This window comes from Rhinoderma darwinii, chromosome 6 (genome assembly GCF_050947455.1).
Source record: "Rhinoderma darwinii isolate aRhiDar2 chromosome 6, aRhiDar2.hap1, whole genome shotgun sequence".
Classification (NCBI taxonomy): Eukaryota; Metazoa; Chordata; class Amphibia; order Anura; family Rhinodermatidae; genus Rhinoderma; species Rhinoderma darwinii.
Window position 1 is genome coordinate 123,905,233 of NC_134692.1, and position 21,874 is coordinate 123,927,106.

Below are 21,874 nucleotides of genomic sequence, written 5' to 3' on the forward strand. Positions count from 1 at the left end.
TATCATTAATTTAGGGGAAAAATAGGAAAAGTGGTTGACATGTCGACTTTATTCTGCCGGTCAGTACGATTATAGTGATACCAAATTTATGTTGTTTTTTTTAATATATTTTACTACTTAAACAAGGAAAAAACAAATTATTTCACATAAAATGAGTTTTGCGTTGGCACATTCGCCATAACTTTATTATTTTTCCGTCTAATGAGGGCTTATTTTTGGTGGAAAGAAACTGTTGTTTTTTAATGGTAACATTTTGGGGGTACATGCAAGTTTTTCATCACTTTTTATTCCATTTTTTTATAGAAGGTGATCTGACCAAAAAAACTGCGATTTTGTCGGATTAAATAATTGAAATTGTAATAGTTCAGACTTTTACGGATGCAGCGATTTTTTTTAAACTTGTAATATTTTTTTTGTACATTAATTTTTTTTTATTTTACCCATCCCCCTTGGGGACTTGAACCAGCGGTCATTGAATCGCTTGCACAATTAGTATTGCAGTATATTATGATTCTGACCGTCTCCGGCATGGCTTAATCGGAACACAAAGATGGCAGACATTCATTGTCATTTTTACCGCACGGTGAAGGCCGTAAAAACAAAACCCCAAAAATATGAATTCTGCTGTTTTTCTTTTATTCCTCTTCACAGAGAATTTTCTTCCTGTTTTTGAGGACAGTATATGATATAATAAATGGTGCTGTTAAAAACGACAACTCGTCCCGCAAAAAACGAGCCCTCATACAGCTTTATCGCGGCGAAAAATAAAAAAGTTATAGCGTTTGGAAGGCCGGGAGGGAAGAAAAAAAAATAAAAAATGGCTGCGGCAGCAACGGGTTAAACTCTCCCATCAATTCTGAAAGATTTTCTCTGTGTGGTAATTTTAATGTTTTTTGAACCCCTGGCAGAACAGTTTATGGGGTTGGCCAAACATTTCCCATGTAGCGGGCGCCGTAGTCAAATAATTGGCAGACCAAGTAATATCGTACATAGATGGGCCGCGTCCACCAGGACAAGAGCTGCTCTGTTATTGGCTGCTCTGGTTAATAGAAGGGGGTCCAGAGTAGGGGAACCCCTGTCTATGACCTCTATATAGTACAGATTCATGAATTCACAGGTGGTTTTGTAGAATTTTAGTGAGGACAGGGCTCTCCCATGATGTCACCTCACTACACCACCTCCCCTCCTGTATATAAGTCTTATCCAGTATCCCCCCTGGGCCCAGACATTAACTCTTTCTTGCTGTCCTAGTCCATAGAGTAACAGGTACAAGGCTATGTATGTTGTGTTACTGTCCCTTTAAGAGGCGCTTCCTGTCGGGGAGAGTCAGGCTGTTGGGAGCAGTCACATGACCCGAGTCTTGTGACTGGCCGCACACAGCACAGCACCGAGCACATTGAGACGGAGCAGCAGCAGCTGGCGGTGTGTTCTGTCCCCTCCTGAACTACTGTAGAGGGGAGGAAGCCGCCTGTCACCGGGAATCAGCATGGACAACAAGCCGCTTCTGCAGGACCGACCTCCCGCGTACAGTCCGGCCGTGACCGGGGGCTTAGCGTATGGGCAGCAGCAACAGAACTATGGCACTATCCCGGGAGCGCCACAGACCGCAGCCCAGAGTGCCTACCAACCTCCACCTTACCCTTACCCCTACCCCGTGGGCACAGGTGGGTATACTCCTATCTATCGTGTGTATGCTGCCTTGTGCTATATATAATAGTATATACAATTATATATTTCTGTATATATCACACACAGGAGGCTGCGGCAATATAAGGGCGTATTCACACTGCGTTTTCAGTGTCTGTTTGGCGTATACCCCTGAACAGCTCTTGGAGCATACATTGAGTGTTTACATAGACCCCCACTCCCCCAACTGATACGAAGGGTCCTCTTGCCGTCCGTTAGGCTGGTATACATTGGTACACCTTCTATGTCGCTGTATGGGATAGTGTAGTCCGCTGCTCCATACAGAGGTGTCCGGTATATACTGTATACTTTATTCTCTACAATGGAAGAATATGGGTGATGTATTTCAGCTGCATATGCTGTAGGACATGATGGGAGTATCTCGCGATATGTAGCTCTGTTCGACATTGCAGTGTGAACAGGCCCTTACCCAATTCAGTACTCGTGTTACGATCACCGCACCTGCACCCCAGCGATTATACAGAACTTAGATTACCATAGGCTCTAGGGTAGAACTGTGGGGGGGACCGGTTATAAGGTCCCTAATATGGGCTTATGTCATTGCTATGGAGCGGCCATAAAGAAACTGCTGACGTCACTCACTCAGTGGCTGCCAGGAAGAGGGGCAGAGGGACTAGATAAGTGTCATTTATTTTGTATTATATCACTCTGCTATTGTTTTATTATTAAACGGGAAGCCCAGAATGTCTAGTCAGGGGGGTTTGGATGTTCCCAGTGGAAAAAAAAAACCTCAGCCGTTCCGCAACTCTAAAAAGAATCATGTCATGTGGTCTGTGACAACGCCTGAGGAGTTGTGGAGTGTGTCACATGATCCTTTTCAGAACTTCGGATTGGCATAGATGGCCCATGTGACTCCAAAGAACCAAGAAGTGCCATCTTTCCAGGCCTCTGGCACATTGGGGGGGGGTCTGTTTAGTGAATTTGAATGTTCTGACTAGTACAAGCCATTGCACTCTAATTTAAAGGGCCGGTCATAGTAACGTGTTCTTTTTATAGAGGCTCTGTCACCAGATTATAAGTGCCCTATCTCCTGCATAGTCTGATCTGCGCTGTAATGTAGATAACAGCAGTGGTTTTTATTTTGAAAAACGATCATTTTTTAGCAAGTTATGAGCAATTTTAGATTTATTCTAATGAGTTTCTTAAAGACCAACTGGGCGTGTTTTTACTTTTGACCAAGTGGGTGTTGTAAAGAAGTGTATGATGCTGATTGGTCACTGATGAGAAGTGTATGATGCTGATTGGTCACTGATTGGTCAGCCTCATACACTTCTCTTTACAACACCCACTTGGTCAAAAGTGGAAAGACACGCCCAGTTGGTCTTTAAGAAACTCATTAGCATAAATCTAAAATTGCTCATAACTTGCCCAAAAATGATCGTTTTTCAAAATAAAAACCACTGCTGTTATCTACATTACAGCACGAATCAGATTATGTAGGAGATAGGGCATTTATAATCTGGAGACAGAGCCTCTTTAAGGAGCTAAAACTTGCTGCAAACAAGGACAAAACTAGTAATAATTGGTCATATAGAAAAAACGTCAATGAGGCCGCACTGGTGGTGATCTAATATGCGTAAAATTGTGAGGTTTTCCTCTATCATTTCTGTTCCTTTTTGTTTTTTACCTCTTTTCTCTCTGCACACTTACGCTCTCTTCCTCATCCCCAGTACTTTTAGGGTATGTGCACACACACTAATTACGTCCGTAATTGACGGACGTATTTCGGCCGCAAGTACCGGACCGAACACAGTGCAGGGAGCCGGGCTCCTAGCATCATACTTATGTACGATGCTAGGAGTCTCTGCCTCGCTGCAGGACAACTGTCCCGTACTGTAATCATGTTTTCAGTACGGGACAGTAGTTCCACGGAGAGGCAGGGACTCCTAGCGTCGTACATAAGTATGATGCTAGGAGCCCGGCTCCCTGCACTGTGTTCGGTCCACTACTTGCGGCCGAAATACGTCCGTCAATTACGGACGTAAATAGTGTGTGTGCACATACCCTTAAAGTGTAGCTAGAAGTTTGACAAACTTCTGACATGTCATCGTGACATGTCAGAAGTTTGGATTGGTGGGGGTCCGAGCACTGAGACCCCCACCAATCGCTAGAACGAAGCAGCTGAAGGTCTTGTGTGAGCGCTCAGCTGCTTCGTGTCTGTTCGGCTTTTTCCAGGAATAAATGTATCGGACGACGGACTCCATAGAAAGTCTATGAGCCCGCACTCCGATACATCGGCTTTCCGGAAAAAGCTGAACAGACACGAAGCAGCTGAGCGCTCACACAAGACCTTCAGCTGCTTCGTTCTAGCGATTGGTGGGGGTCTCAGTGCTCGGACCCCCACCAATCCCAACTTCTGACATGTCAGTATGATATGTCAGAAGTTTGTCAAACGTTTAGCTGCACTTTAATCTCATCTCTCCTTCTCTAGGTACTTTCCATCTTCAAGGAAAAATCCAGCAGTGACTTTACATCCTTAGTGGTTCCTAACTGAGCCCAATTGACTATTTGTCCTATTTAAAGGGCTTCTACACGTTTGCGGCTCTTTGTACATCCCGTTTTTTGGCCTTTGTTTGACGTATATACGGTAAGCGTAGGCTATGACAGATGCCTTAACAGTGGCATTATCACCATAGAGTTTAATGGTATACGTCATTCTCTCTCGTATCCCCGTTCATGACGTATACGTTTAACGGATATCATTATAGTCTATAAGCGACAGATGCCACTGTTAGGCCTTGTTGACACTGCACTCAAAAAAAACCTCAGTGTAAACGCATCAAAAACGCCAGCGTGTTTGCAAAGCGCTTTTTAATGTACAGTTCTTTTTGTACGCTTCTTTGACACGTTTTCGGTGCGTAATTAGGACTCCCGTTGACTATGGGAATTAGGAGTGTTTTCCGCAGCAAGAATTGACCTGATGCGGCTTTTTTTTTTTTTTTTTTTTTACACGACGTGCTTTTTAAACGCGCAGGTAAAAAGAACGCGTCGTATGGACTGCAATGCCGATGTCAATGGGAAGCTTAATGACTGCGTTTTGACGCGTTTTTCATTGCGTAAAATGCGTCAAATAGACGCCAAGTGAACAAGGCCTTAGATGTCCATTTAGCACATATGTCACCTATAGACTGGAATTGTGTCTGTTAAACGTATACGTTTACGAAACGCTATTGGAAAGCCTTCAACCTCTACCAGCGATGTGTGGTATATGTAACCCATAAGCTCCAATGCTAAAAAAAACTGTGCAGTATACAATTTTTTTGCTGGATTCCCTGGGATGAAAAAGAATAGTCTACTACGCAATTCCAGCCTCCGAAAAATGTATATCAGCCCGACTGAGGCCAAAAGGACACTCTCTCTTTTTGTCCTCCAATTGGCTAATGGTGCGCTATGGACATGTTTAGGATGTACGACGGGAGCTGTAATAGTGTGTTCAGATGTCGGGGGAAGGATCGGTCGTAGCTATCTAATGGTGTATAGCCAGCTTCTGGCAGGAGAGACTAAGGCTATGTTCACACAGAGTTTTTTGCAGGTGGAATTTCTGACTCAAAATTCCGTTTGGAAGTTTGAGGCAGATTTTCCTGCGCCATTGAGTGCCGCTGGCATAAAACGCAGCGAAATATTGATGTCAATGGGAGGTCAGAGGCGTAAACGGCCGAAGATAGGGCATGTCCCTTCTTTCTCCTGCGAGACTTTTTTACTGCTCGCGGGAACAAGACGCTTCCGTCTCCCATTGCAATCAATGGGAGGCATTTTCGGGCCGTTTTTGACGAGTTTTGCTGCGCGGTTGCCGTGTCAAAAAAACTCAGTGTGAACATAGCCTAAAAGTGTAAAGTGGAACCTGTAGGGATTAGTCAGTAATATTGCTTTCTCCTGAGCAGGCAACTGCTTCTTCTGTAGTGGCATGGAAGCGATTGTTTGGCAGCAAACGTCCCCATGCACGCATCCTTCACCGTTTTCACGTCCATTTAAAACTGATCCATGTGTCCGTTGTGACATTGTGTGGTTTCCGTTGTCACTCCGTGTCCATTCCGTTTTAAACGGTCCGTTAAATCCCATCTTGTGTGTTGAATGAGCTGTGGCACGCCCTGCCGTTGCTTAGCTACGGATGCCTTCCGTGTGACGTCCGTTTTTTTTGACAGCCTCATAGACTTCAATGGGCCCCACGGTCACTGAACGACGGACAAAAGTAGGACATGCACTACTTATGACGGAACGGACGTACGGAACCGTCAAAACAATGGAAGTGTCATAGAAATGAATGTGTCAGGGTTCGATCAGTTAAAAAAACGGATATCACCCTGAAGAAAATAACTGAAGTGGGCATGAGGCCCAACAAGAGCATCGCCACAAATCTTTACTGTGGGTTTTTGTCTTTTTTATGTTATTTTTTTTTGCATTGTTACACTGCCTAATACAAAGCAGACCAAATGGGCTATGGGACCTTCCGAACTGAACTTTTTGACATTATATATTTTTTTATTTTTTTTTTAGATTTTGTAAAGATTGAACCGCACTATTTTGCCTCTAGAACTGAACTCTTGGCTAGAACCCCTACATTTATGAGTTTTCACATCATGCACAATGTTTGCTAATAATTCTAAAAGTGGAATTTGTACTTCCCTAAACTTTTCGCAATGTAAAATGCAGCCGTCCGATGGCTTTGAGGTTTTATTAGAGTATGTTCTCATATCAGCTGGAATTGGAGCAATATAATAAGAAAGACAATGCTCCGCTACAGACAAACAGGAAGCTCATTGGGGTCTGGGTTTTTTAACGGGGTTTTCCAAGTTGGCCACTTCTACTTTCAGGCCAAAGTAATTTGCCTGGTCGGCCCAGCATACATTCTGCAGGGGTACTGCTGTACCATCCACGGTAGACAAAGAGAACTTCTTCATCACCACTTATGGGGGGAGGGGGTAGATTAGGTTGTTGGCGTTGAACGAGGAAGGGGCTAACATGGAAAATCCTGCTTAATATCGATGAAAAGAGCTGGATAAATACAGGTAAGCCCTCCGTACCTGGGCATCAGAGCGTCTCTGGCATGTGATCCCTGAAGGCCTTGTAATATCCTTAAAGGGGTATTCCCAGAATCCTAAATTACTGCTCCATTCAACGTTTATGGGAATGAGGGAAACGGCGCATAACTGTTTTCGTCATTCTCATATACCTTGAATGGAGCGGTGGGCACATGCTCGACCGCCACTCCATTTAATCTCCTCACTGCACCCCCACAGTGAGTAGGAGGATCTATGCGTTCTTGCCCCAAGTTCTCACGATAGATGGGGTCCCAGTGATCAGAAAATGATCACCTATTCTGTGGGTAGGTGGTCATTTATGATTTTGCGAAAACCTCTTTAAGCTACCCATACTTTATATAAGTCGGCCAACAGCTACCCACGCTCCTATGACCAAGCGTTCATGTGTTTTCAATGGGGAGAGGGAAAAAAAGCTGATAAGCTATCGCTAATCTCCTGCAGGAACCTCTGCCATCGAGGGAGGGGGGGGGGGCAGGACACCCCTATACACGTTAGTCGCCTGGTCCCGCCAGATTTTGGCAGACTGTCATCTAATGTGTGTGGCTCCTTTTAGTTTATAATAGAATTGTTAGAACAGGGGGCAGAGATCCTCTTCTCAATCTACACCACCAGCCCTTTTGTTCTTTGGAGAGACCGGTGCGTGGAGAATTAAGCTACATTAGACTCTGTTCACATCTGTGGCATGCCTTCCCTTTAAAAGGGAATCCACAATGCAATGGCAGATCCGTCGTACGACAGATACCCTCGACGGACCCCATCGTAAGTCAATGGGGGCCGTTGGTATCATTGTAGAGTCTGTCATTCCGTCAATGGCCAATCAGTGGGGATCACTAGAACAAAGCGGCAGTGGAGATACCCCATATGACTTTTTCTTTTTCGCCCTGCGGTTTGGCACTTTAGGGGGTGGCTTAATGGGTGTAATTGTACCAATTCGTATATCTTTTATGTCCCTGTAAATGTCAATTTGAAAATCGTTCTCTTCTACTAGTTTAGGGGTTATTGGTTTGGAAAAGTTTCCCCCTTGGTTCTGCTGGATTCGGAACTACTATGGCTTTGCCCGCGAGATGACGCCGGTTTTATTTACTAGTGGTAATTTTCTTTAAAACCTTTGACTTTAGCTCGTGATTTTCTGAGTATTCTCTCACACGTCATGTGAACTTTGGCTATCACATGCTCCTCATTGAGTTCTCGGTATCACGGAGGCTGCCGACAATGATACAAGTCTCCTGATTAATCTCTCCTGATTTTCAGCAAATATCTACGAATGATTTAGTAAAATCTATAAATGTCTATAATTGAACTGTATATCAATGAATCTTCTGCAATGCAAGATAAGGTAAATACAGCGATGATCGCTTGGCTTATCCACATGAGGTATTCGAATCAACAGAACCAATACTCCCTCCATACCAAATCTGGTCCGTTACTTTAAGGGCTTATTCAGACGAACGTGATATACGTCCGTGCAACGCGCGTGATTTTCACGCGCGTCGCACGGACCTATATTAGTCTATGGGGCCGTGCAGACAGTTGCGTGATTTTTATGCAGTGTGAGTCCGCTGCGTAAAAGTCACGACATGTCCGTTCTTTGTGCGTGTTTCGCGCATCACCCACCCATCGAAGTCAATGGGTGCGTGAAAATCACGCGCACCACACAGAAGCACTTCCGTGGGACGAGCGTGATTCGCGCAACAGTAGTGAAAAGGATGAATGAAAACAGAAAAGCACCACGTGCTTTTCTGTTTACAAACATCCAAACGGAGTGTCATAATGATGGCGGCTGCGTGAAAAGCACGCAGCCGCGCATCATACGGGGCTGACACACGGAGCTGTTAAGTACCTTTTGCGCGCGCAAAACACCGCATTTTTTGCATGCGCAAAACGCACACGCTCGTGTGAATCCGGCCTAAGAGTGTTCCCAATTCAGACATTTATGGCATAGCCACAGGAGCCCACCTCAGTTGAGAACGGGCTTGACCATTTCCGTAAAATCCTATAGAAATGAATGGAGAGATCCGCACCTCTCCATTCATTCTCCACCCAGTTGCAGAGGTCGCCTGTCAGACATTTGTGGTATATTCAGAGGATATGCCATAAATATGAGTTGGGAATACCCCTTATATAATGCTCCATCAAATGCCAGTTTATGCCACATAATGCATGCCTACAATTATAGACTCCGTAGGGAAAGCGACTTGATAGGACATTGCAATCTGACATTATTTTGGCCACATGTATAGGGTAACTAAACGTTTGACAAGCTTCTGACTAGGGATGCACGGTGCATCGAAACTTCGATACTGTTTCGATACTGTGCATCCCTAAACGGTTCGATACCGCTATTTCCTGTATTTCGATACTGAGCTGCGCAGCCGCACAGCTCAGTATAGTAATACATGAATGTATGGGAGCGCGGCTGCGGCTGTGTAATTCAGCCACAGCCCCGCTCCTGAGTCATGATAAGTTCGCGGGGTCAGGATGATGCGATGCGGCCAGCGCTGCACTAATGAGCGGCGGCACTGGAGACAGAACATGGCGTGGGCACTACAAAACACCCCCATGTTCTGTCTCCAGTGCCTGACCTGCCGCTCATTAGTGCAGCGCCGGCCGCACCTCCTCATGCTGACCGCGCGCGCACTTCCTGTCAGGAGCGGGGCAATGGCTGTATTACACAGCCGCAGACCCGCTCTATAACGGCGGAGATCAGAGAAACCTCTCATCTCCACCGCTATTCCCCTGAATGCTGCGATCACAGCTGACTGCAGCATTCAGGAGAAAATTAGAAGGGGGGATGCCCCTGGATCGCGTCACAGGGAATTCCTGTGACGCGATCGAGGGCCATACCATATATGGGCAGACAGCTCAGGGTCTATTGACCGACCCCAGGGCTGTCTTACCATATTTCATGTTGTTAGGACATACCCAAGTATGTCCTAACAACTGCCTGTGTATTATCCATCCACAGGTTAATGTACTGGCACATATCTGATATATGTCTGTGCTATCTGTCCACAGGTTAATGTACTGGCACATATCTGATATATGTCAGTACATTAAAGTTTAAAAATAAAGTAAAAACAAAGTATTGTTAAATTTAAAAAAAAATACACCTTCACCTTTTTTACAATAAACATTAAAATAAGTCTCAATACATAAAATACACACATTCAGTAATGGCGCGGACAACAATTTTTTGCATCATTTATGATGTGTGCGCTGTAAAAAAATGAAATAAACACGGCTTTCATTCACTTATTAATGTGGGGCGCGAGGTGCGATGAATTTACCCTCCATGTTCCTCACATTAATAGTAATTAACCCCATCATGTACCTCGCACATTAACCCAATATGACTGAGAAACATGATGGGATTAATTACTATTAATGTGAGGCGCGTTCAAAATTCATCACACGTCGCGCCTCACATCAGAAAACGGAAGAATTTTTTTTTTATTACTGTTGCCAAAAGTATCGAAATTGGTATTGAAATCGCAATACTAAACGAAGTATCGGTATCGAAGTCCAAATTCTGGTATCGTGACATCCCTACTTCTGACATGTCATAAGTTTTGAATGGTGGGGGTACGAGCAATGAGACCCCCACCAATCGCTAAAGCGAAGCCGCAGAAGCGCTCGTGTGGGCACGAAGTCGCTGTGTTTGTTTGGCTTTTTCCGGAAATCAATGTATCGGAGTACGGACTCAATAGAAAGTCTATGAGCCAGGATTCCAATACATCGACTTTCCTGGAAAAAGCCGAATGAGCGCATCTGCCGCTTCGCCTTAGCGATTGGTGGGGGTCTCAGTGCTTAGACCCCCACCAATCAAAACTTCTGACGTGTCACTATGCCATGTCATATGTTTAGTTACCCTTTAAAGGGAATGTGTCGCTAGAAATTTTTTTTTTTTTTTTTAAACAGTGTTTAATCATTCATACACTATTCAAATTTTTTTAATTTTTTCACGAGTCAGGAAATATTATAAATTAGATTCTAATTTATAACATTTCCCAGCGCTGGTCACTAGATGGAGCAATTCCCAAAATTGCAGCATTGGCATGTGGTAAAGCAACACATTGCTTTATGCTGCAAAATTTGGGAATACTCGCTCTAGTGAGCTCACAGAATCCCCCCTCCCTTATCCTGGCTAGTGCCGGGAGAAAGGAGGGGATTGAACGGTCAAACCTCCTACACTGTGTGTCGCCATTTTTTGAGCTAACACACAGTGTAGTAGGTTTACATACAGTAGTAATCACACACTAAAACACGTACATACACAGAAATAACTTACCTGCTCCTGCCGCCGTCGCTCCCTCTGGTCCGTCCGCTCCGGTCTGCTCCCTCCGCTCCTCGTGCTTGCTTCAGAACACAAGTACGGAAGCCGCAACCGGAAGTCGTCATCTCACAGTCCGGCCGCGGCTTCCGGTCGACATGAACATGGTGCCGGATTTCGCTCTAGCGAAGACCTGACTTTTGGTCTGTGTGGGAGTGGCGCATGCACCGCTCCCACACAGACCGCGTACGCTATAGTGGATGGAATGGCTCCCGTTCGCATTCTCTATGGAGATGTGTGTGCCGTATTCCATCACTAAAAGGTGTCATTAATCGACACGTACAGAGATGGCAAAAAAAATGGCAGCCGCCATAGAGAAGAAAAAGTAAAAAAATATAAAAAAGTAAAACACAAACACACAAATAAATAAAAGATTTTATAATAAAACACTAAATGCAAATTGATATAAAAAAATTTTTTGGGGTGACACTCGTCCTTTAAGACCCAGTTAAAGGGGTTCTCTGAGAGTAAGGCTATTACTATAGGTGTTCTCTCTTTGCAGTGGGCAGGTTTTATCTATGAGCCAACTTCTGGGACTTTGACTGCAGGGTGTCTAGTATGAAAAGGTCTCATGGATGAGGATTGTCTACAGAGAACCTTGCACACTCTGTCATTGTCCATTGATGCTCTTCATGTAAACAAATACAGGATCACCGGTATCCACCGTCCTGGAGATCGGCTCACAGAGGTGAATTGTTGCATAGAGTATATTGCCAAATGTGAGCATTGTGTGGACTCTATGCAGTGGACTCTTAGTCCCAGAAAATCCTTTTGACATATTGCTGGATGAATAATATTTGAGCTTAAGGCCACATTCACACGATTCATATTACATGCGGATTTTCCTGTGGATAATCTGCAGTGTGATACGGTACGTGCAAAGTAGATGCGATTCCAAGTAACCTCATCTACACGTTGCAGAATTTTTCCGCACATAAATTGACCTCGGGTATGGATCTTAAAATCTGCAGCATGTGAATTTATCGTAATTGTATCTGACCATTTTATAGAAAAAAAACAAAAAAATACAAAATCAGTATCGTAAAATCTGCACCTAAAAAAAACCACAATATTAAATGCTGATTTTTACCTGCGGAATTACCTTCTTATCTGCGGTTTTCATATGGAATTTCTGCATCGAATTTTGCAGCATTTGTATGTAGCCCAAAGAAATCCTATTTACAAAACTGATGCACTGTTATTCCTAGTAAAGGGCCTGTGGGCGGGGCATGACACCGATATTCTGTTTTTTCAATCTCGACATCTATTTAATGTTATGCGCACACTGGATTAGCTGCGGGTTTTCTACCATAATTTGGTGCGGTTTTTCAGCCGAAATTCTCTGCGGGTACTAGGTTGTATACGCTGCCTATTTTTATGCAGCGTATTTGCCATGTGTGCACATCCCCTTAGTAAGGTGGATGCACTCGAGGGGAGCGCTGAAACACTAGGTGGCGCTATAGAAAGTTTAACATAAATAAATTTTTTAATGTGTGTCAAAACATGTTCAGAATTATGTGTTCTGTTTAATGAAACATAATATTTTTCATGGGATAAACCCTTTTAATCTGGTTATCCACTCTGTAGTCTCATTAGTTTGTGTCCTGCCATCCTGAGCCGTGGAAATGCTTTGACTGATGAGATCCCACGTTCAGGGCATGAATGGAGGTCCGTGGTTCTAGACCCTCCATATCCATGTAATCATGATAAGCTGTTAAAAGATTTTTAAAAATCCATTACCTCCCGTAGCCATTCGACCATGAAAGGAATCTACTATTTGTTGAGTCTGAGGTCCAGGGACAAGCACATGCGGCACGTATCGGAACCTGCTGCCCAAATAATGCCCCCATAACGATGATAGTGGTTGGTTACGACACCTCCTTCATACAGGACCATGCTGCTCCTCTCCTGTGCTATGCATTAGCTGTCGCAGAATGTGTAAGTGACAGGCACGCTGAAACACCAACCTATAGGACTGCACTTTACCTGCATCTTTCTGGAAGCCAGTAAGGGACATGCCGGGTGAACTAACAGTGAGATCTACTAGGTTTTCCATCACTTGGACTACTTTTTGTCAACCGCTGCCTTTGGCCCCATGCATACGGCCTGTGATTACGGGCACGGACGGCCGCGAAGTGTCATCCACGGGCTGTCCGCAATTACTGACCAATCACACAAAAGATGTGCAATCATTTTAATGCAATTGCGGACCGTAAAGTGACTTGTCCTGAGTTTTTGCAGGCCGCAATTGCAGCCCACACACGGTCCGTGTAAATGCGTATGGGCCCATAGAATTAATGGGTCCGCACTTTAGCGGATGAATTGCATGAGGCCTTAGACTATCTCTAAGATTGGCTGATCTTGGCAGAATCACGAGACCATTTTGGGTGCCGGGTTTCCAAGTTACATGTAGCAACATCTTGTAGCGCAGGTTCTGCTGCCTCCGCAGTCGTCATACCTCATTGTTGTAACACGTTGATTTCTAAACATTTTATGTTAATATTTATCTTTCCGACTCACTGACCAATACAGTACATGGAAGTGATCGCTAATAGCTGTTTATGACAGAAAAAATAGACTCTTCATAGAGGTTTATACATCTGCATCAAGAAGAATCGGAACTGAGCAAATCCGTACTCCAGACGCCTTAAAGGAATCTACTGACTAAAGACTTTAATGCTATAGACTAGACATGGTGTGATAGTTGGAGGTTTATTCCCGCTGATTCTGACAACGAGGGTGCCCAGTCCCCGTTTCCTGCAGTATGTGGCTAGGAATTTGTGGCGGCTCTCCATTACAACCAATGATAGGTACTGAAAGAGCGGCGCGGGCGAGCTTACACTCCTCTGTAATATTCTCCCTAATATGTAGCAATAGGGGTATTCCTTTATAGAGTAAGACCATGACACCAGTCCATGTAGGTGCTGAACCTCTAAGATGCCCACCAAGATTTTGGGACTTTGCAAATCTAGTCTACTCAATGGGAACCTGAAATTGTGACTTATAAATAAGAATCACTGAATATCTGCTAAAATAGGAACATATATTAACCTGACATTGTTTTTTCAGGATATATTTCACAGCCGCAGACTTCCTACCCCAGCACTTACACTATTATCCAGCAGCCAGCAGCAACGACCTCTGTGGTAGTGGTCGGAGGGTGTCCAGCGTGCAGGTAACGTAACATAAGTTTTTTTTTTTGTTTTTTTTTTTTTTTTTTCACGTTCTGTTTTAAAGGGTTATTCCCAACGGTCAGATAGTGATGGCGTATCTACTACCAATATGCCTTCGCTTTCTGCGATGGACGTGGCTAAACATTTAGTGCAATTTCAAAATGAGCTCCAACTACGGTATACAGCAGTCTGTAGCCAGCTCCAACTACATTATGTAGTCCTTAAAGAGGCTCTGTCGCCAGATTCTCTAACCCCTATCTGCTATTGCATGTGATTGGCGCTGCAATGTAGATAACAGTAAAGTTTTTTTTGGTTTTTTTTTAAACGTTCATTTTTGGCCAAGTTATGAGCTATTTTATATATATGCAAATGAGCTTTGATATGGACAACTGGGTGTTTTTATTTCGTTATGTCCAACTGGGCGTGTATTGTGTTTTTAACTGGGCGTGTATGTGTATGACACTGACCAATCAGTGATCAGTCAGCGTCATGCACTCATCTCCATTCATTTACAAGCAGCACAGCGTTCTTACTAGAACGATGTGCAGCCACATACACAAGTGTCCTGATAATACATACACATGATCTCCAGCCTGGACGTCATGTGTACTCAGAATCCTGACACTTCTGACTCTTTTCTCTGAGATTTCCAGCAAGAGATTACGCGTGGCTTGCTGCAATCTCACAGAAAAGATTCAGAAGTGTCAGGATTCTGAGTACACATGACGTCCAGGCTGGAGGTCACGTGTATTCATTATCAGGACACTTGTGTATGTGGCTGCACAACGTTCTAGTAAGAACACTATGTGCTGTGTAAATGAATGTAGAGGAGTGTATGATGCTGATTGGTCACTGATTGGTCAGCGTCATACACGTAAACACGCCCAGTTAAAAACACAATACACGCCCAGTTGGACATAACGAAATAAACACGCCCAGTTGTCCATTTCAAACCTCATTTGCATATATATAAAATAGCTCATAACTTGGCCAAAAATGAAAGTTTAAAAAAAAAACACGTTACTGTTATCTACATTGCAGCGCCGATCACATGCAATAGGAGATAGGGGTTAGAGAATCTGGTGACAGAGCCTCTTTAAGGGGTATTCACTCTGATTGGTGAGGCAGCCGCGGAGAATGGCTTGGCTGAGGTGGCCTTGTCACCAGGTGGGACGGGGCTCGGGGGACCCCTGTTCTCGGCATTATATGTGCATCTCCTAGAGCAGGGACTCATCTATCAGACGTTTGTAGCTTACCCCATGGATATGCTATAAATGTCTTAGATGGGTATAACTTCTGCAACTTTCTAATATACATTTCATTTCAATCCTTCACCATTTCTAGATCCATGCTTGCTGTCACTTAATTCAAATATTCTTGCTTACATCCAGAGGCTGAATACCCCTAATGACTATATCAGATCTAGGCAATCATTTGGGCTCCAGACTGACATTATACCTGCACTGATACATTGTAGCAAACTATCAGGGCAGCCAATTGATTTATACTGATGATGTATTTATCTTACATAGCATTGCCCAGAGTTGTTTCCACCTATCAATCGTGAGATGTAGTAAGTCTATATGGCCTCGTGCAGACGACTGTAGTTTCTATCCGCAATTACGGATCCGTAATCGTGGATAAAATACTGACACGTTCATTTCTATCGGGCTCGGACACCTTCCCGTATATTATGAGTCTGTGCCCTGGCTGTAGAAATGAGCCGCAAAAAATAGGACCTGTCCTATTTTTCGCATTGACGGATCGTGCTCCTCTACATATTACTGTGAGCACAGGCCGCAAATGGAGGTGACACTCGGTGGCCTGTCCGTGCAGTATTTACTGACCGTCGTGACAGTCGTGTGCATTAGGCCTAAAGGTCCTTCATCCTCTGGATATCGACAAGAATGTCTCATTCACTGACCGTAACCAGAGATCTTGGAAATGGGTAAGGAATTGAACCACAAAGTATATTTGAATGTTGCAAATACTAAACATTGAAAAATGCTGGAAATCTCTTTTGAAGGGGCTGTCCCAAGATTAATACTCTTAACCACAGAATAGGTGATAACATGCTGATCGGTGGGGGTCTGACCACTGGGACCCCCACTGATCACGAGAAGGGGGGACCAGTTCCTCCGAAAGGTTGGAGCAGCAGGTCGAGCATGCGCACTGCCGCTCCATTTACAGACTATAAGACTGCCAGAGATAGCTGGGTACATCGCTCGGCTATCTCGGGCAGTGTCATAGAGAATTAATGGAGCATCGGGGCGCATGCGCGACCTGCCGCTCCATTCATTCGGAGGAACGGGACCCCTGTTCTCATGATTGGTGGGAGTCCAAGCGGTTAGACCCGTTCCGATCAGCATGTTATTTCCTATTCTGTGACTAGGGGATAACCTTTTAATCTTGAGACAGCCTCTTTAACTGTTTGTTAGCAGAATAGCACTCTGCAGTATTTTACTGTAGACGGATCATGAGACGCTGAGCAATACTAAAGTTAGAAGTGTCGTGCACATTCGGTCTTCTAGAGTTCTCAACTTCCTTGTCCTGTTTCTTACCGAAATGCAGTCATATGTCAGAGGATCTCGCAATCTCGGCGTGGTCAGCAGTTACTGAATTACCCATCATTCTTTGCAGTCACTTGTACGTAGTTATCTACGGCTTCTCAATTGTTCATGAAGTCTTGCCCACCGAATACTTGAGTTTAAGTACTCACTGTCCAAATAAAATAACTGCACACAGCTCCATGGAATTATGTTATAGGTGACACACAACGTGGAGGATTATTAACCAGTTCAGGACCGCGCTATTTTGAGCCTTCAGGACCAGACACCGTTTAGCCCTTTTTAGCACACGTTGGTTAAATGGCTATTGCTTTTTATTTGTTGAGCTAACGACGTGATTTTTGCGATTTGTTTCTTCGTAGACTATGCAGGTTTCTTTTTTTTTTATCGTTTTTATACACATCCTTTTTGCTATTTTAGAATTTTTATTCTTAGAGTTTGAAAATAATAGTAAAAAAAATAAGCTTTTTTTTTTTACTTTTCAGCTATTTTTTTTTGGTAATAACATAGTTTTACCCTAAAATAGATCCTTTATTTGTGATCGTCATTGTCTACCGTAAATTTTAATATATTACATGTCTATATTAGGGTAATTGGGTCAGCGCTAGCGTTACAACAATGATTGGCGGGGGGGGGGGACGGGTTTTTTGGGGGTTGGTATTTTATTTGTATTTATTAATTTTTTTTGTACTTTACTTTTTTTATTTTTTTATTATTATTATGTTCTGTCCCTCAAAGGTCAAACAAGACCTTTGGGGAACTTTATATATATTTTTTCTTTCTTTTACACCATGCTTTTCCACTGGAGCTGCACAGCAGCCCCAGTTACAGAGGAAATCAGCCCTCTCATAGTGACGATTGTCACTAATAGGGCTGTGCTGGGTCTAGTTAGACCGAGCAGCAGTCTGCCACTAACAGCACCCGGCGATCATGTGACCAGTCACATGAACACCGGGAGCAATAGAGACAGCGGCGCGGCCGCTGCCTCTATTCCTGTACACAGCGTTCATTGAGCGCTGTGTACAAGTGATCAGAGAAGACAGAACCAGCGAAAGCTGCTTCTATCCTCTCCTCAGGGTCCCCGACAGTCACTGACAGCCGGAGACCCGAAATTCAGCTGCCCGATCGCGCGGGCAGCAAGTTAAAACCAGAGCTGTAAAAAGTCTGTGGCGCGGGTTTTAAGGACCCGTACCTGACCGCTGGCCGTGAAAACACCGGGAACCAGTTAACATTCCTTCTATAAACTTTGTGTTTTATGTTCTTACATTTCCGTGTCTGCCCTGCTCCCTGGAGTTTTTAGGGTGCCTATTGTCTCCTCCTCCTCCTTCTTCTTCTTCTTTTTTTTTTTTTTTTTTTTTGTATACATGACCTTTAAAACTTTAAAGAGGTTTTCCCAGAATCCACAATTCTCACATATCCACAGGATAGGTGATAATTGTTTGATCACTGGGACTCCCACCGAATGGGAGAACGGGGGTCCCGAACCCCCCTTCCGCACTCACCCTGAAGTAAGGAGGAGCTAGAATGGAACGGCAGTCAAGCATGTGCCTGCCGCTCTGTTCAAAGATTGGAACTGACGGAAACGGCTGAGCGCTGTACTCCGCTGTCTTAAACATTCCCAAAGACATTGAAAAGATCAGAAACGTGCTCGACCACTGCTCCATTCAATGTCCTCGCCCGCAGTGAGGAGGAATGGGGGGGTTCAGTGAGAACACACAGATTCTATTATTGGTATAAGATTTTACAATCTCTTGCGCGATATTAATCCCGTCTGTGCTTAGAAGTGTTTGGCAGCATCCTATAGATGTAATTGCACCGTATATATGGCCTGACCGCCACATCTCCCGGGATATACATAGAAACGTGATGTACACCACAATGACCCAATCCGCTCCACCTATATTTATATTCATCAAATTTAATCTATTACCCAGTTAGCAGTTCTAGCTGAATTGTAGCTTGTAGACCAAAGTGTTTTTTTCTTTTTCTTTAACATGATAAATGTAGTTGTCACACCCATGCACCAGCCCTGAAGGAATACAGTCAGGTGATGGTCATATGATGTGGAGATGAAATGCATTGTAAGCGGACATGAGGAAGAGGTCATTGTGTTCCTATTTTTTTATTTTTAAATCCTGTGAATACTTGTATGACGTGCACAAGCTGATCTTACTATTATCTGTAGGTGAGATCAAATCAACTTTGTTATAATAAAAACAAATGGCCGCTGAACAACTGTCCAGACTGGGCACTGAAAGCTGCCGGGCGCTTCTCAACTACCACGGTGCATTGATGAGGTTATTACATTGGGGCCACATGGAGTGACCGTGTTCACACTTGGATCCTGCTACATATTATGGATCACTGGGGCAGATTTACTAATACTGTTTAACCCCATGGAGACCTGGTCAATTTGAGGTTTTTTCATTTTCTGTTTTTTCTCCCCGGCTTCCAAAAGCCATAACCGCTTTTGTTTTGTTGTCGACATAGCCGTATGAGGACTTGTTGTTTGCGGGACAAGATGTAGTTTGTCATGACACCATTTATTGTACCGCATAATGTACTGGGAAGATGAAGAAAAACTATTTGTAGGGTGAAATGGGCAAAAAACAGTGATTACACCATTTTTTGGGGGGTTTTTTATTTTTACGGCGTTCTGAGAGCCATAACTTTTTTTTATTTTTCTGTCAACTTATCGATGTGAGGGCTTAATTTTTGCAGGGCGAGCTGTCTTTTTCACCGATACCATTTTGGGGTATATGCGACTTTCTGATCACTTTTTTTTGTTTAATTTTTTTTGGAGAGCTAAGGTGATGAAAAAACAGCAATTTGTGTGTTTATATATATATATATATATATATATATATATATATATTTTTTTTTTTTGCGGTGTTTACCAATGGGTTAAATAATGCTATATTGCAATAGTTCTGACTTTTATGGACTCGGCAATACCAGTTATATAAAATTTTGTATTCATTTTTTAATATGGATTTAGGGGGGAAAAAAATGGAAAAAGGTGTTTTTTTTTTTTTTTTTGTTTTTTTTTTTTTTTATTAGTCCCCCTAGGGGACTTGAACCAGCGATCATTGGATCGCTTGCATAGTATACTGCAATACTAATGTATTTCAGTATATTGTGATTCTGGCTTCAAAGGAGTACAAAGATGGCAGACCTGGGGGCCTTCATTAGGCCCCCAGGCTGCCATGACAACCATTGTCACCGGCCAATCGCGCTGCGGGGGGCGCGATGTTGTGTTTGAGGGGCCACCCCCCTGATTCTGAAAATGTAAATGCTGCAGTCGCGATTGACAGCAGCATTTAAGGTGTTCAGCGGGCGAAATCAAAGTGATCATTGATTCCGCCGGTTGGAGTGAGGTGTCGGCTGTATAACACAGCTGTCACCCACAGAGTATGGAGCGCACTCAGCCTGTGAGCGCGCTCCATCCTTCCCCCTTGGTGACATCTCCGTAATAGTACGTCGGATGCTGTCAAGGGGTTAACTTATAGGCAGTGTAAATTTAAACCAGGCAGTGAGTAGATGCACCAAATTTATCAGTGGCGCACGCTGTATAACTGGTGCTGCATGATTGACATTTTGGACACTTCCCTCAAACTTAAATGACCCCCAGGTTGGCTGCGTTTACGCCAGTTTCTTTGCTACAAAATTTTGGCGCACGGCGGTGCATTTGAAGCTACTCGCTTTTCTGCTATGCTTGCCTCCCTTTGTTGCGCGAATTGCAAAATTCTGGGTTTTTTTTTTTTTTTTTTTTTTGTTTTTTTTTTTTTTTTCTCATCTTCACCTCCTTTTCAAATATTTTCATCTCATGATCGTTGTCTTCATGTTTAGCTCCTAACACCACCTGGTGGTGGACCAGTGTATTGCTGTTTTATTTGTCTCGGTGTTCATTAGAAATAAGCGGAAACAATGCAAAGTATAAAATCCAACATATTTCCAAACGTACGATCAATGTCTAACTATGAATTTTCTCTTTCCGATCAATATAATTAACATTGCATTGTGGGTAGAAGTGTAGATTGGGGGTCCACATATTTATTGTACATAAAAATTGATATAGTAATATAGCCTTTTATTTTCTATTACCTAATATTATGTGTTTGTTTTGGCACAGGGTTGGTGTTTTGGAGGACTCCTTCACCTGTCTGGGGATCTTATGTGCCATCTTCTTCTTCCCGATTGGATTACTGTTCTGTTGCGCTTTGAGGCAACGAAGATGTCCCAACTGTGGAGCCACATTTGGTTGAGGATCAAAAGAGACAACACTTTATATATCATACCCTTCTCAATCCCTTATAAATGCACAATCCTTTTCTTTAATTGAATAGCATCATTGTATGTGGGTGGTGATACAGTATATCTTTCTGTTCTGCATAGGGTGGGAGGGAGAGCTCTGTGCCATAGAGACATGTGGAAGCGTGAGGCTTCCATATACCAGTGCCTTCAGAGACCGTACCAAGATCCCGGCTCTGCCCTTTGCTCATGTCATATGAAGACGAGTTCCCGTCGCTTGTGTTCACCTATTTGTATATATGTTAGTCAGACAAATTTCAATCTGTAAGATGTCTTTGGAGGAAAACAAAATATTTTATAGTAAAACAAAGCATCACTGTGATAATTCTTAAGTTTGTCATCATTAAAATGAACAAATGATCTATAATGCCTTTACTGCTACATCTGTTTGTCATTGGAAACTCGGGGTTAAATTTTATATTTAGAAAAATCTGATCAATAATGCAGACTAAGATGTCGAATGGCATAAATGCTGCCAGTCTGCTGTCTGCTTTTTAGCTGCCACTGTGCCAATTCCACCATGAGCGTGGACTTGGGTAATCTAAGACTGCCTGGTTGCTAGGGATACACACTGCCTAGCAACTAGGGATACACACTGCCTAGCAACTTTGTGGGTGGTCGGGCAGCAAATCCCTACCAAACAATTTGTTTCGGCTCAAGACTGGATTTAAACGACCATTGTAACCTGCTATGACCAATAGCAACTAATCAAACTTAAAATCACTTGGTTGCTTGTAGCTGATTGGT

The 21,874-nt window shown here is 43.5% G+C and overlaps 1 protein-coding gene across 1 annotated transcript; it reads left to right on the forward strand.

The window, feature by feature from the left end:
- The first annotated feature begins 1,341 nt into the window (after window positions 1–1,341).
- BRI3 (brain protein I3) lies at window positions 1,342–21,494 on the forward strand. Its single transcript, XM_075831390.1, has 3 exons — window positions 1,342–1,664; window positions 14,146–14,251; window positions 20,949–21,494. Exons 1-3 carry the CDS (start codon window positions 1,487–1,489, stop codon window positions 21,079–21,081), a joined length of 417 nt encoding a protein of 138 aa, XP_075687505.1. The 5' UTR covers window positions 1,342–1,486; the 3' UTR covers window positions 21,082–21,494.
- The last annotated feature ends 380 nt before the right edge of the window (window positions 21,495–21,874 follow it).